The sequence below is a fragment of the Acinonyx jubatus genome, chromosome X (assembly GCF_027475565.1).
Source record: "Acinonyx jubatus isolate Ajub_Pintada_27869175 chromosome X, VMU_Ajub_asm_v1.0, whole genome shotgun sequence".
Lineage (NCBI taxonomy): Eukaryota > Metazoa > Chordata > Mammalia > Carnivora > Felidae > Acinonyx > Acinonyx jubatus.
Window position 1 is genome coordinate 109,721,520 of NC_069389.1, and position 14,327 is coordinate 109,735,846.

At 40.4% G+C, this 14,327-nt stretch overlaps 1 protein-coding gene across 2 annotated transcripts in view; it reads left to right on the plus strand.

The window, feature by feature from the left end:
• The window catches only part of LOC106967445 (transmembrane 9 superfamily member 2-like), an 87,111-nt gene that overhangs the window by 7,771 nt on the left and 65,013 nt on the right, over positions 1-14,327 (plus strand). For both annotated transcript variants that reach the window (XM_053201745.1, XM_027054752.2), the window contains exons 2-5: positions 2,189-2,256; positions 4,050-4,143; positions 8,809-8,936; positions 9,614-9,743. In XM_053201745.1, coding sequence (XP_053057720.1) covers positions 2,189-2,256; positions 4,050-4,143; positions 8,809-8,936; positions 9,614-9,743 — 420 coding nt within the window. The remainder of the gene's footprint in view (positions 1-2,188; positions 2,257-4,049; positions 4,144-8,808; positions 8,937-9,613; positions 9,744-14,327) is intronic.

Here is a 14,327-nt window from a genome sequence, read left to right on the forward strand (position 1 = left end):
AAATAAATAAATAAAACAATTTTTTTGGGTCTGAGTTTTGTGCCCTGTTTCAAAAGGTTTTAACTAAGCCAGCTGAGATTCTAAAGTAATTCTCCCCTGATTTCTTTTATTACTTTCACGGTTTATTTATTCATTTTTAATTTTTTTAACGTTTATTTTTGAGACAGAGAGAGACAGAGCATGAATGGGGGAGGGGCAGAGAGAGAGGGAGACACAGAATCTGAAGCAGGCTACAGGCTCTGAGACATCAGCCCAGAGCCCGACGCGGGGCTTGAACTCATGGACCGCGAGACCGTGACCTGAGCTGAAGTCGGACGCTTAACCGACTGAGCCATCCAGGCGCCCCTACTTTCACGGTTTAAATTGTAACACATAAAATTGGTATTTCCTGGTGTAATGTATGAGGTAAGTATCCAACTTACCTTTTTTTTCCCTCAATCACTGAACAGTTGTCTCAACCCCATTATAGAATAATTTGTTTTTTTTCCACTTGCTCTGAGAAACTATTAAGGTTCTTTTAAATACATTACGCTCCAGGGGCGCCTGGGTGGCGCAGTCGGTTGAGCGTCCGACTTCAGCCAGGTCACGATCTCGCGGTCTGGGAGTTCGAGCCCCGCGTCGGGCTCTGGGCTGATGGCTCAGAGCCTGGAGCCTGTTTCTGATTCTGTGTCTCCCTCTCTCTCTGCCCCTCCCCCGTTCATGCTCTGTCTCTCTCTGTCCCAAAAATAAATAAACGTTGAAAAAAAATTAAAAAAAATACATTAAGCTCCAAATATGCATTTTAAAATATAGTTCAAATCTTATGTACATTGTGTTTTGGGATTCTAGATAAGAAGTATTATCCTTAATTATCTGCTGTCCTTTTAGAAACTTTTGCCTGTTCACCTTCGCAAAACTATGACTGATAAATGTTGCTATTGCTAACTGCCTGATTAGATTTCAATTAAGTGAAGATACCATGCTCTTACGGAGTTATAGTAAGGCTTGTATTTGTTCCCAAACTTGATTTTCTACATCCTTTTATTACAAAAAATCTAACCATATGGTAAAGATGATAGCGGATGTTCATTTTTTTTTAAAAGGCAGTTTACGGAATTTTGAATAAAATGATTACCCAAGTTCTGCTGTTCTAGTGGTTTTAAAAATCCTGTCTTGTAAATGATCAGGAACACAGCTGAGGTCCAGGAAAGTAAGAAGAAGTATCCTGTGAAAAGCCAGGATAGATGTCCTAATATTCATGTACTAACTCTCAAGCTCTTTAACAAATCTGCTGATTTATTCCACAAATTGAGGGCTTGCTTTCTAGCAGATGGGGGTGGGGTGGGGAGAAGGGAGAAGAGGCATCACGACAACTGACAGTTGAAAAGAAAGACATAAAATCTTTACCAAGAAGTTTAAGTTCTTTGGTAGGGGTGAGGAATGTGGGTGTTAGGAGTGTGGGTAACACCAATGGCAATTTGGCTTTGGAGCAGATGGTTCTCACTTCAGATACTGAGTAAGTCACGGAGTCAAAGCTGGCACAAGGATTAAAGTTCAAAGTGGCCCTGAACCATCAGGGAAAGTTACATTGTGATCATCACGTTCTGTTTAAGATAGGAAAGAGTGAAGTGTATTTTAGAATGATTCTTATAAAAGTGGTTAAAATAATACAACAGGTAGCTTTCCGACACGGGGCTTGAACTCATGAAACTGAGATCATGACCTGAGCCGAAATCAAGAGTCAGATGTTTAACCGGCTGAGCCGCCCAGGTGCCCCCCTCCTTTAAAGAAAATAAGTATCTCATTTTCTTAACCTGAATTCCATGGACTCCAAGGGTCCTATGAAGCCTCTTAAAACAGAGCCGTGACTTTGGTGAATACGTGTGCTTTTCTGGGGAGAGGGGCCATGGCTTTCATCAAGTTCTCAAAGGGTTCTATAATTAAAAAGGGTTAAGATGGCCGAGGTATCTGAAAAATTTATGTAGTCAGAGAATCCAGTGATTCCAGCCAAATGAAATGTTATGAATTTATAGCTACACTATGTTAAAAATTTATAACACTGTACTAAGTTATAAATTTATAATTGCACAGTTATAAATTGATGGGAGCAATAGACCCCATTACCTTTCAGTTACTTCATTATGTATTTTGCAAGTGCTACCTTATTTTATCTTGTATTATTAACGAGAGTTTTCTTTCCGTTTTGTAGTCCACAGTAGCACTGTTTGTAAATAGATTGGACTCCGTGGAATCTGTCCTACCTTATGAATACAATACGTAAGTTTTAAGTATTATAATTATGTCTGATATAATTGATATAATTGTGGTTATATCACAATTATGATATTATTGTGTTAAAATGTGTTAAAAAGATTTTTTAACGTTTATTTTTGAGAGACAGAGCATGAGAGGGAGAGGGGCAGAGAGGGAGGGAGACACAGAATCCGAAGCAGGTTCCAGGCTCTGAGCTGTCAGCACAGAGCCCGACGTGGGGCTCGAACTCACGAACTGTGAGATCATGACCTGAGCAGAAGTCAGACACTTAACCGACTGAGCCATCTAGGCGCCCTAGAATGTGTTAAAAAGTTTTTAATGATAGTGAATGAAAGCCCTGGATATATTAAAGATTTATGGTGCTAATTTTGTAATAAAGGTAACAGGAACGAAATGATTAGAATATAGAGATTTCAATGTGAGACAAGTGTTTAAAAATTTAAGAAGTTGCCATATTTGATTTTTCTAAGAAAAGCAAATTATAAATTTACTACCTTTTGAAGTTACAAAAATCTTCACAGATTTGTAATGTATTTCTAAAACATAGGCTAGTTAGGTTTATCCTAAGGTACTTAATGAATGCACCTGCTTAGTTTAATAGCGAGCATGTATCACATAATCAAGGTTAAGATCAGTCATTTGAGAATAACAAAAAATGATGTACTTAAAAATTTTTTTTAATGTTTATTTATTTTTGAGAGAGACGGACAGAGCACGAGCAGGGGAGGGGCAGAGAAAGAGGGAGACACAGGATCCGAAGCAGGCTCCAGGCTCTGAAATGTCAGCACACAGCCCGCCCGACCTGGGGCTCGAACTCACAAACTGTGGGATCGTGACCTGAGCTGAAGTCAGATGCTCAACCTACTGAGCCACCCATGAGCCCCACAAATGATGTACTTTTTAGAAAAATAATTGTAACTCCCTTTGATATTGCTTTATTTCCATTAATGAAACAGAGGTAAAATCAGGTCTAATTTTCATTAAAATACCAAGTTAAATGTTAAATGTTAGTATAAGCATTTAAAATATTACACAAACCCACCAACTGATTTTATCTTCTACCATTTTATATTCGATTTTGTATATTCAGTTTACTTAAAGGTAGTTGTAATTCTTTTCATGTAGTAACCATTTGATCTGTGAGTGAATTTGTGGGCATGTATTTGAGGAGGGGTTTTGTTGTTTCAGTTTTCCTTTGATCAGAACCGATAATTGCAGTTTCTAGATGTCTCAGGTTAGAATTACTACACATTTTAAGCTATTGTTTGCTTATTTTTATGTAATTTGAAGTTTAGCCCTGAAAATACCATTCGTTTTTTTCTTTAAGATTGTGATTACCTACATTACAGAAGTCAAGAGCAGTAACATGAGCATTTTAAATAATGAATTCAGGGGCGCCTGGGTGGCTGAGTCGGTTAAGCGTCCGACTTCAGCCAGGTCACGATCTCGTGGTCCGTGAGTTCGAGCCCCGCGTCAGGCTCTGGGCTGATGGCTCAGAGCCTGGAGCCTGTTTCCGATTCTGTGTCTCCCTCTCTCTCTGCCCCTCCCCCGTTCATGCTCTGTCTCTCTCTGTCCCAAAAATAAATAAACGTTGAAAAAAAATAATGAATTCATAGCTATAAAAGATTAAATAATTTAAAAAGGAATCTACAATGAAGTCTATAAATCATAATTCGACACCTCTGGGTCATGTTTTTAGAAGCATCTACCATTAACAGTGGAGACGCTAGACAGATTACAAAGATGGATTTCTTTGCTGATGTTTTTTTTTAATCTTACCTGAGCTTCTCTTCTAGCTTTGACTTCTGTAAAGACTCTGAAAAGAGAAACCCTTCTGAAAATCTTGGACAAGTGCTATTTGGAGAACGAATATCATCATCTCCTTATAAGGTGATTCAACTGATCTTCTTATTAAATATTATTTCAAATTGAATCTTTTCCAAACTGGGTGCTTAAAATTGTAGCCAAGAGTCTTTGTTTTATGTATTTTTTTATTATCATTATTTTTTTTTTTTAGTAATCTCTATACCCAAAGTGGGACTCAAACTTTACAACCCAAGATCAAGAGTTGTGGGCTCCTCTGACTGAGCCAGCCAGGCGCCCCGAAGAGTCTTTGTTTGAGATATTTTTCATTTTTTAATGTTTATTTATTTTTGAGAGAGAGAGACGGAGCGCAAGTGGGGGAGGGGCAGAGAGAGAGGGAGACACAGAATCTGAAGCAGGCTTCAGGCATGCTCTGAGCTGTCAGCACAGAGCCGGATGCGGGGCTCGAACTCATGCACCATGAGATCATGACCTGAGCTGGAGTCAGACGCTTAACTGACTGGGCCACCCAGGCCGTCCCTAAAGAGTCTTTGTTTTAAAGGGAGGTCGGGAAAAAGGAAAGGAGATAGAATGTGGTGTTGCCAGAAGAATGCATTTAATATGTGCTGTTCAAACTGTCTGAGGTTCCACGTAAAGGTTTTGTCTTTCAGGTTTTACTTTTGCTTTGTAAAGGAAAGAAGCTTAATTTATGGTTCCTGCATATTTTGGGTAGGGTGATATAAGCAGATGTAATTGGACTGTCGTTCTCTATTGATTTTGCCTTCAATATCTTAATAATATTGGGATAGAGTAAGGATCTTTTCATAAGCAGTTATGATTATGAAGGCATTAACTTTTTCCTTCCTTCTTTCCAAATTCATTGAAATATACTTGAAGTACAGTAAGCTGTGTGTATTGAAAGTGTGTAGTTTGGCCAATTTTATTTTTCTTTAATTAATAAAGTTCATTTATTTATTTTGAGAGAGAAAGAAAGTGCATGTGTGAGTGGGGGAAGGAGAGAGAGAGAGAGGGAGAGAGAGAATCCCAAGCAGGCTCAATGCTGTCAGTGCAGAGCCTGATGCAGGGCTCAATCTCAGGAACCGTGAGATCATGACCTGAGCCGAAATCAAGAGCTGGACATTTAATCAACTGAGCCACCGAGGTGCCCCAATTGTAATATATGTAGACACTTGTGAAACCATCAGGCATTAGTTTCTTTTAAAACTTTTTAGTTTGAAATGATTATAGATTCACAGGAAGCTACAAAAAAATCTTGAACAAGGAGGTCTTGGTACCTTTGCCCAGATTTGCCCAACGGTAACACCTTCCTGTTTTTAAAGTTTACTCATGTATTATTTCTGAGAGAGAGACAGAATGCAAGCGGGGGGAAGGACAAGGCGGGGAGGAAGTCACAGAATCTGAAGCAGGCTCCAGGCTCTGAGCTGTCAGCACAGAGCCCGACGAGGGGCTCCAACCCATGAACGGTGAGATCATGACCTGAGCTGAAGCCACACACTTAACCGACTGAGCCACCCGGGCACCCCTCTTTTCAAGTCCTTTAATTTATTGCTTTGATTCCAGTGTAATTAATGTACGGTGTTACATTAATTTCACGTGTACAATATAGTGATTCAGCAATTTTATACATTACCCAGTGCTCATCGCGATAAATGGTTCTCCATACCCATCATCTGTTTCACCCATCCCCCCACACACCTCCAGTCCTCTCTGTTTCTACCATGTTATTGAAATTATGTTAGACAAGTGGAATCATGCTGCCTGCAACCTTCTTGGGATCAGCTTTGTTTTCTGTCAGCATCATCCCCTTGAGATCCACGTGGGTTGTGTGCATTCACAGTAGTACTGCATGGTGTGCATATTCCGGTTTGACTATTTACCCCGTTGAAGGACACTCGGATTGTTGCTCTAGCGTCCGACTGTGATGAGTAAGACTGCTGTGAACATCTAGGTGGAGCTTTTTTGTGTGCGGCTGGGTTTTCATTTTTCCGGGGTAAACATCCAAGAGTGTAACTGCCGGGTAATGTGAGAGTGGCATGCTTAATTTTGCAAGAAACCGCCTTTTTCCAAAGTGGCCATACCATTTACGTTCCGACCAGCAAAGTAGGAGTGACGGCGTTTCTCTGCGTCTTTGCCAGCATTTGGTGTTGTCATGACAAAAATCGTTCTTGAAGTATAGTTGACATACAAGGTGTTGTCATTTTTTATTTTAACCACTCCGATAGGTGAGTTTCGCCGTAGCTTTCATTTGCATTTTCCTAGCCCCTAATGATGTTGAACACCTTTTCATGTGGGCGTTTACTATCTGTATATGCTCTTCAGTGAGATGTCTCCTCTTTGACCCATTTTCTATTTGAATTGGTTGTTCCTTTACTATGGAGTTTGCAGAATTCCTTATATATTCTGGGTGTGATTCCTTTGGTGCAACAGTAGTTCGCAAATTGTTTCTCCCAGTCTGCAGCCTGTGTTTTTATCATCTACTTTTAAAAAAGATTTTATTTTTAAGTAATCTCTACACCCAGTGTGGGGCTTGAACTCACAACCCCAAGATGGAAAGTCAGATGCTGTACTGACTGAGCCAGCCAGGTGCCCCTTCTTTTCTTTTAAAGCCTATTTATTTATTTATTTATTTATTTAATGTTTATTTATTTTTGAGAGAGAGAGAGAGAGAGCACGAGTGGAGGAGGGGCAGAGAGAGAGGGAGACACAGAATTCAAAGCAGGCTCCAGGCTCTCAGCTGTTAGCACAGAGCCCAACATGGGGCTCAAACCCATAAACTTTGAGATCATGATGTAAGCTGAAGTCAGACGCTCAGCCAACTGAGCCACCTTGGCACCCCGATTTATTTATATTTTAGAGAGAGGGTGCGAGCAAGAATGGGAGGGACAGAGGGAGGAACAAAGGGAAAGAGAGAGAGAGAGAGAGACAGAAAGAGAGAGAATCCCAAGCGGACTCTACACGTGGAGCCTGACTCGGGTTTCAATCTCATGAGTGTGCTGTCATGACCTGAGCCAAAATCAAGAGTTGACTCTTGACCAACTGAGCCACCCAGGTTCCCCTATTTGTTTATTTTTAAGTAATCTCTATACCCAACATGAGGCTTGAACTCATGACTGAGATCAAGAGTTGCATACTCTTCCAACTGAGCCAACCAGGCACCCTTATGTTTTCATCTAAAAAAATTTTTTTAACGTTTTTAATTATTTTTTTAGAGAGATTGAGTGAGCAGGAGGGGGACAGAGGGAGGGGGGAGACACAGAATCCGAAGCAGGTTCCAGGCTCCGAGCTGTCAGCACAGAGCCCGACACGGGGCTTGAACTCACCAACCGTGATATCATGACCTGAGCTGAACTCCGATGCTTAACCGACTGAGCCCTCAGGCACTCCTCACCTTCTTAACAGAGTCTTTCACAGAGCAAACTTTGTTCACTTTTTATGAGGTCCAGTAGTCAAGTTTTCTTTTTATGGGTTGTGTTTTTGGTGTCAGGTCGAAGGAGATGTGATTCAGCCTTTAGGTCTTGAAGATTTTCTTTTACGTTTTCTTCTAAAAGTTTCATAATTACTTTATATATTTAAGTCTGTTCTATTTGAGTTATTTTGTATGAGGTATGAGATTGGGTTGAAATTCCTTCTTCTTCTTCTTCTTCTTCTTCTTCTTCTTCTTCTTCTTCTTCTTCTTCTTCTTCTCCTTCTCCTTCTTCTTCCTCCTGTGCCTGTAGATGTCCAATTGCTTCAGCACCTGCCATTGAAAAGACTATCCTTCCTCCACTGAATTGCTTTTGGACCTTTGTCAAAATAAAATCACATGGACATAGTTATGTAGATCTATTTCTGGGCTTTTTGCTGATCTCTTCCTTTGGTCTCTGTGTCAGGCATTAGCTTTTTGACAATTAAAGTTGCCCAACATACACTTGTGGCATACCACTGTCCTCATGGAAAAGTGAACTTTTTCAAGAAATGGTGTCCCTTGGAATGAAGAAACAAACATGACCGTATTAAAAAGAAAGAAAGAACCCCGAGAGTGTTCTCCGCAGCTGCCAGTAGGGAACTTTGGGATTAATCTTCGTGTGCTTCCAGGATATGAAGCTTTTCATAGTTTCTTCTTGCTCCTGATTTCCTGATTAATAACATTGGCACTTTACCCTGAGAATCCCTCATAGCTAGACTTTGTAAACAAGAGGCTTCATATGAAAAATATCAGATATTTTGTTATCACTTTTTTGGGAACAGCTCCACTGAGAGTTTCACATACCAAATAATTCACCCACTTCAAGTGTCCAGTTTTTTGTTAAGTAAGCTCTACACCCCAGGTGAGGCTTGAACTCATGGCTCTGAGATGAAGAGTTGCATGTTCTGTTGACTGAGCCAGCCAGGCACCCCTTAAAGTGTCCACTTCAATGTTTTTAGTATATTGAGAGAGTTGTGTGACCATGATTACAATCACTTCTGTTACCACTCTTAAGTGAAGGGTTCTATATGAGAGTTATTGAAGAAGGCAAATTGGTCTTAGTCGTGAAAGCATATTGTGTGTGTGTGTGTGTGTGTGTGTGTGTGTGTGTGTGTGGTGTAATCATTTCAGGTATAAATAGAAAGTTAAAGGAGATAGTGTTGAGGATGATGGCACACTGAAGTCTCTGAAGGAAAGGTTTATCTGTAAGATAAATTGCCTATTTTGCGACCCTTGATTTATAAAACTTAGTCAAATCTTTTAATCTTTTAATTCTTTCTCAACAGTTTCCTTTTAACAGGACAGGAACATGCATAAAAGTTTGTGTAAAATCCTATGATACAGCAAATGATGACCAGGAGAAAAAGCTGGCCTTTTTGAGGAAAGGAATACGACTGAATTATCAGCATCACTGGTAGGTTTGGCAAATGAGAGGACATGATTTAATTTTTCAAGTCCTTTCAGAAGTAGTTTTTTTAAAAAAAGGAAGTAGGTTTTTAAAAAATTTTTTAAGTTTATTTTGAGAGACACAGGGACAGCACGAGAAGGGGGGTGCAGAGAGAGAGAGGGAGAGAGAGAATCCCAAGCAGCTTCTACACTGTGAGCACAGAGCCGACACAGGGCTTGAGCCCACGTGAGATCATGACTTGAGCTGAAACAAAGAGTTGGATGCCTGGGTGACTGAGCCACACCCAGGTGTCCCTAAAAAAAAGTAGTAGTTTTTTTAAATTTTAAAAAAATGTTTATTTATTTTTGAAGGAGAGAGAGAGACAGAGTGTGAGTGGGGGAGGGGCAGAGAGAGAGGGAGACACAGAATCCGAAGCAGGCTCCAGGCTCCGAGCTGTCCGCACAGAGCCCGACGCGGGGCTCGAACGCACAAACCTCGAGATCATGACCTGAGCCGAAGTCGGACGCTTAACTGACTGAGCCACCAAGGTGCCCCAAAAGTAGTTTTAATAGGTTCTTGAAATTGTATGCTATTTTTTGTAACTTTGATTAAAAACTTGAACTTAAATCCATGCAAGATGATGTTGGTTTTGCTTGGTGCGAAACGCTTGTCAAAACTTTTATTGTTAAAATATTTGTATTTAGGATTATTGACAATATGCCTGTAATATGGTGCCGTAATACAGGGGATGGAACAAAGTGCTGCACACCAGGATTTCCGATAGGATGTTTTATTACCAAAAGTGGCGAATCGAAACATGCCTGCCTTATCCATGTAAGTGTTGAGAACTTACTTAGAAATATAAGAATACTGCTTCACTTAATAATTTGCTTTCTAGGATAGTCACTTAGCAAACATTAATGGGACACCTACCATCTTCTAGGTTTTGGGAATACAAACTCAAGTAGACGTGGTCTTTGTCCTCTAGAAGTTCACAGTCCTGACTAAGGAGATAGACCTGTAGACAGATCAATACAACAGAATGTTCTATGATAGGAGACTGAGAGACAAGGAGGATATAATGGAGGGAGTGAAAATGTATTTGTGAAATAAATGGGTGGGTGAGCATTTCTAGGAGGGAAATCAGTGTGATCAAGAACTTGGAAGTCTGGGGGCACCTGGGTGGTTCAGTTGGTTGAGCATCTGACTTCAGCTCAGGCCACGATCTCTCGGTTTGTGGGTTCGAGCCCCGCGTCGGGCTCTGTGCTGACAGCTCAGAGCCTGGAGCCTGCTTCAGATTCTGTGTCTCCCTCTTTCTGCTCCTCTCCTGCTTGTACTCTGTCCCTCTCTCTCTCTCAAAAATAAATAAACATTAAAAAAAATTAAAAAAAAATAACTTGGAAGTCTGAAACAGGATGCTATGATTGGGGGACTGTGAGTAGTTGAGCATGTCTGTGGCATAAGGTTTAGGGTTTGGGAGGTGCAGCTAGAGATGATGGTGAAAAGGTGGCTGGGCAGAAGCTGGGTCATGGAGGGAGGCCCTGTGTGCGATATTACTTCCTACAGTGCCTGATTTAATCCTTAGAACAGCCCTGTTGCTAGGACCCTACTGCTGCCATTTTATAGGTGATGAAACTCAGTCTCTGAGAGGTTAAGTGACATGACTAGAGGCATACAGCTTGTTAAGTGCAGAAGTAGGAATCCAGCTCAGAGCTTTTTAGCTTGGAAGTCCCGATCTCACGGTCGGCCTTGTGGCTCTCCAGCAGTCTCCACTGGGCCCCAGGGTAACAGGAGTGTCTTCAGACTGCTGTGGAAACTAATGAAGAGGCTTGAATGGCCGCAAAATAGCTCAGCCAGGACAGCACTGTTTTAATTTGTTTTACGTGTCAAGACTCGATGTGGGCCAGCGATGGGGACTAAGGGGAAGAGAGAAGGAAGAATATAGGATGACTGCCCAGTTTCTTGCTTGGTTGTCTAACTGATGGTACTCTTTTTTTGTTTTTGTTTTTATTTGTTTTTTATTTTCTAAAATTTACACCCAAATTAGTTAGCATATAGTGCAACAATGATTTCAGGAGTACATTCCTTAATGCCCCTTATCCATTTAGCCCATCCCCCCTCCCACAATCCCTCCAGTAACCCTCAGTTTGTTCTCCATATTTAAGAGTCTCTTCTGTTTTGTCCCTTCCCTTTTTTAATATTATTTTTGCTTCCCTTCCCTTATGTTCATCTTTTTTGTCTCTTAAAGTCTTCATCTGAGTGAAGTCATATGATATTTGTCTTTCTCTGACTGACTAATGTCACTTAGCATAATACCCTCCAGTTCCATCCATGTAGTTGCAAATGGCAAGATTTCATTCTTTTCGCTTGCCGAGTAATACTCCATTGTGTATATATACCGTATCTTCTTTATCCATTCATCCATCGATGGACATTTGGGCTCTTTCCATACTTTGGCTATTGTTGACAGTGCTGCCATAAACATGGGGGTGCATGTGTCCCTTCGAAACAGCACACCTGTATGCCGTGGATAAATGCCTAGTAGTGCAATGGCTGGGTCGTTGGGTAGTTCTATTTTTAGTTTTTTGAGGAACCTCCATCCTGTTTTCCAGAGTGGCCGCACCAGCTTGCATTCCCACCAACAATGCAAAAGAGATCCTCTTTCTCCGCATCCTCGCCAACATCTGTTGTTGGCCTGAGTTGTGAATGTTAGACATTCTGACAGATGTGAGATGGTATCTCATTGTGGTTTTAATTTGTATTTCCCTGATGATGAGTAATGTTGAGCACTTTTTCATGTGTCGGTTGGCCATCTGGATGTCTTCTTTGGAGAAGTGTCTATTCATGTCTTTTGCCCATCTCTTCACTGGATTATTTGTTCTTTGGGTGTTGAGTTTGCTAAGTTCTTTATAGATTTTGGATATTAGCCCTTTATCTGATATGTCATTTGCAAATATTTTCTCCCATTCTGTCTGTTGCCTTTTAGTTTTGCTGATTGTTTCCTTCGCTGTGCAGAAGATTTTTATTTTGATGAGGTCCCAGTAGTTCATTTTTGCTTTTGTTTCCCTTGCCTCTGGAGACCTGTTGAGTAAGAAGTTGCTGCGGCCAAGATCAAAGAGGATTTTGTCTGCTTTCTCCTTGAGGATTTTGGTGGCTTCCTGTCTTACGTTTAGGTCTTTCATCCATTTTGAGCTTATTTTTGTGTCTGGTGTAAGAAAGTGGTCCAGGTTCATTCTTGTGCATGTCGCTGTCCAGTTTTCCCAGCACCACTTGCTGAAGAGACTGTCTTTATTCCATTGGATATTCTTTCCTGCCTTGTCAAAGATTAGATGGCCATACGTTTGTGGGCCCATTTCTGGGTTCTCTATTCTGTTCCATTGATTTGAGTGTCTGTTCTTGTGCCAATACCATACTGTCTTGATGATTACAGCTTTGTAGTATAGCTTGAAGTCTGGGATTGTGATGCCTCCTGCTTTGGTTTTCTTTTTCAAGATCTCTTTGGCTATTTGGGGTCTTTTCTGGTTCCATACACATGTTAGGATTATTTGTTCTAGCTCTGTGAAGCATGCTGGTGTTACTTTGATAGGGATTGCATTGAATATGTAGATTGCTTTGGGTAGTATTGCCATTTTAACAATATTTGTTCTTCCTATCCCGGAGCATGGAATCTTTTTCCATTTTTTTTGTGTCTTCTTCAATTTCTTTCATAAGCTTTCTATAGTTTTCAGTGTATAGATTTTTCACCTCTTTGGTTAGATTTATTCCTAGGTATTTTATGGTTTTTTGTGCAACTGTAAATGGGATCGATTCCTTGATTTCTCTGTCACTTCATTGTTGGTGTATAGGAATGCAATCGATTTCTGTGCATTGATTTTATATCCTGCCACTTTGCTGAATTCATGGATCAATTCTAGCAGGTTTTTGGTGGAATCTTTTGGATTTTCCATATAGAGTATCATGTCATCTGCGAAGAGTGAAAGTTTGACCTCCTCCTGGCCGATTTGGATGCCTTTTATTTCTTTGTGTTGTCTGATTGCAGAGGCTAAGACTTCCAATACTATGTTGAATCCCTGTCTTGTTCCTGACCTTGGGGGGAAAGCTCTCAGTGTTTCCCCGTTGAGGATGATATTAGCATTGGGTTGTTCATATATGGCTTTTATGATCTCGAGGTATGCTCCTTCTATGCCTACTTTCTTGAGGATTTTTTAAAAAAAATTTTTTTAACATTTATTTATTTTTGAGACAGAGAGAGATGGAGCATGAACGGGGGAGGGTCAGAGAGAGGGAGACACAGAATCTGAAACAGGCTCCAGGCTCTGAGCTGTCAGCACAGAGCCCAACGCGGGACTCAAACTCATGGACCGCGAGATCACGACCTGAGCTGAAGTCAGACGCTTAACCGACTGAGCCACCCAGGCGCCCCTTGAGGGTTTTTATCAAGAAAGGATGCTGTATTTTGTTAAATGCTTTCTCTGCATCTATTGAGAGGATCATATGGTTCTTGTCCTTTCTTTTAGCGATGTGATGAATCACGTTAATTGTTTTGCGGATATTGAACCAGCCCTGCATCCCAGGTATAAATCCTGCTTGGTTGTGGTGAATAATTTTTTTAATGTATTGTTGGATCCAGTTGGCTCATATCTTGTTGAGGACTTTTGCATCCATATTCATCAGGGAAATTGGTCTATAGTTCTTTTTAGTGGGGTCTCTGTCTGGTTTTGGAATCAAGGTAATGCTGGCTTCATAGAAAGAGTTTGGGAGTTTTCTATTTTTTGGAACATTTCTATTTTTTGGAACAGTTTTAAGAGAATAGGTGTTAACTCTTCCTTAAATGTTTGATAGAATTCCCCTGGAAAGCCATCTGGCCCTGGACTCTTGTTTTTTGGCAGATTTTTGATTACTAATTCAGTTTCTTTACTGGTTATGGGTCTGTTCAAATTTTCTATTTCTTCCTGTTTCAGTGTTGGTAGTGTATATGTTTCTAGGAATTTGTCCATTTCTTCCAGATTACCCATTTCATTGGCATATAATTGCTCATAATATTCTCTTATTATTGTTTTTATTTCTGCTGTGTTGGTTATGATCTCTCCTCTTTCATTCTTGATTTTATTTATTTGGGTCCTTTCCTTTTTCTTTTTGATCAAACTGGCTAGTGGTTTATCAATTTTGTTCATTCTGTCAAAGAACCAGCTTCCGGTTTCATTAATCTGTTCTACTGTGTTTTTGGTTTCGATAGCATTAATTTCTGCTCTAATCTTTATACTTCCTGTCTTCTGCTGGTTTTGGGTTTTATTTGCTGTTCTTTTTTCCAGCTTCTTAAGACATAAGGTTAGGTTGTGTATCTGAGATCTTTCTTCCTTCTTTAGGAAGGCCTGGATTGCTATATACTTTCCTCTTATGACCGCCTTTGCTGCATCC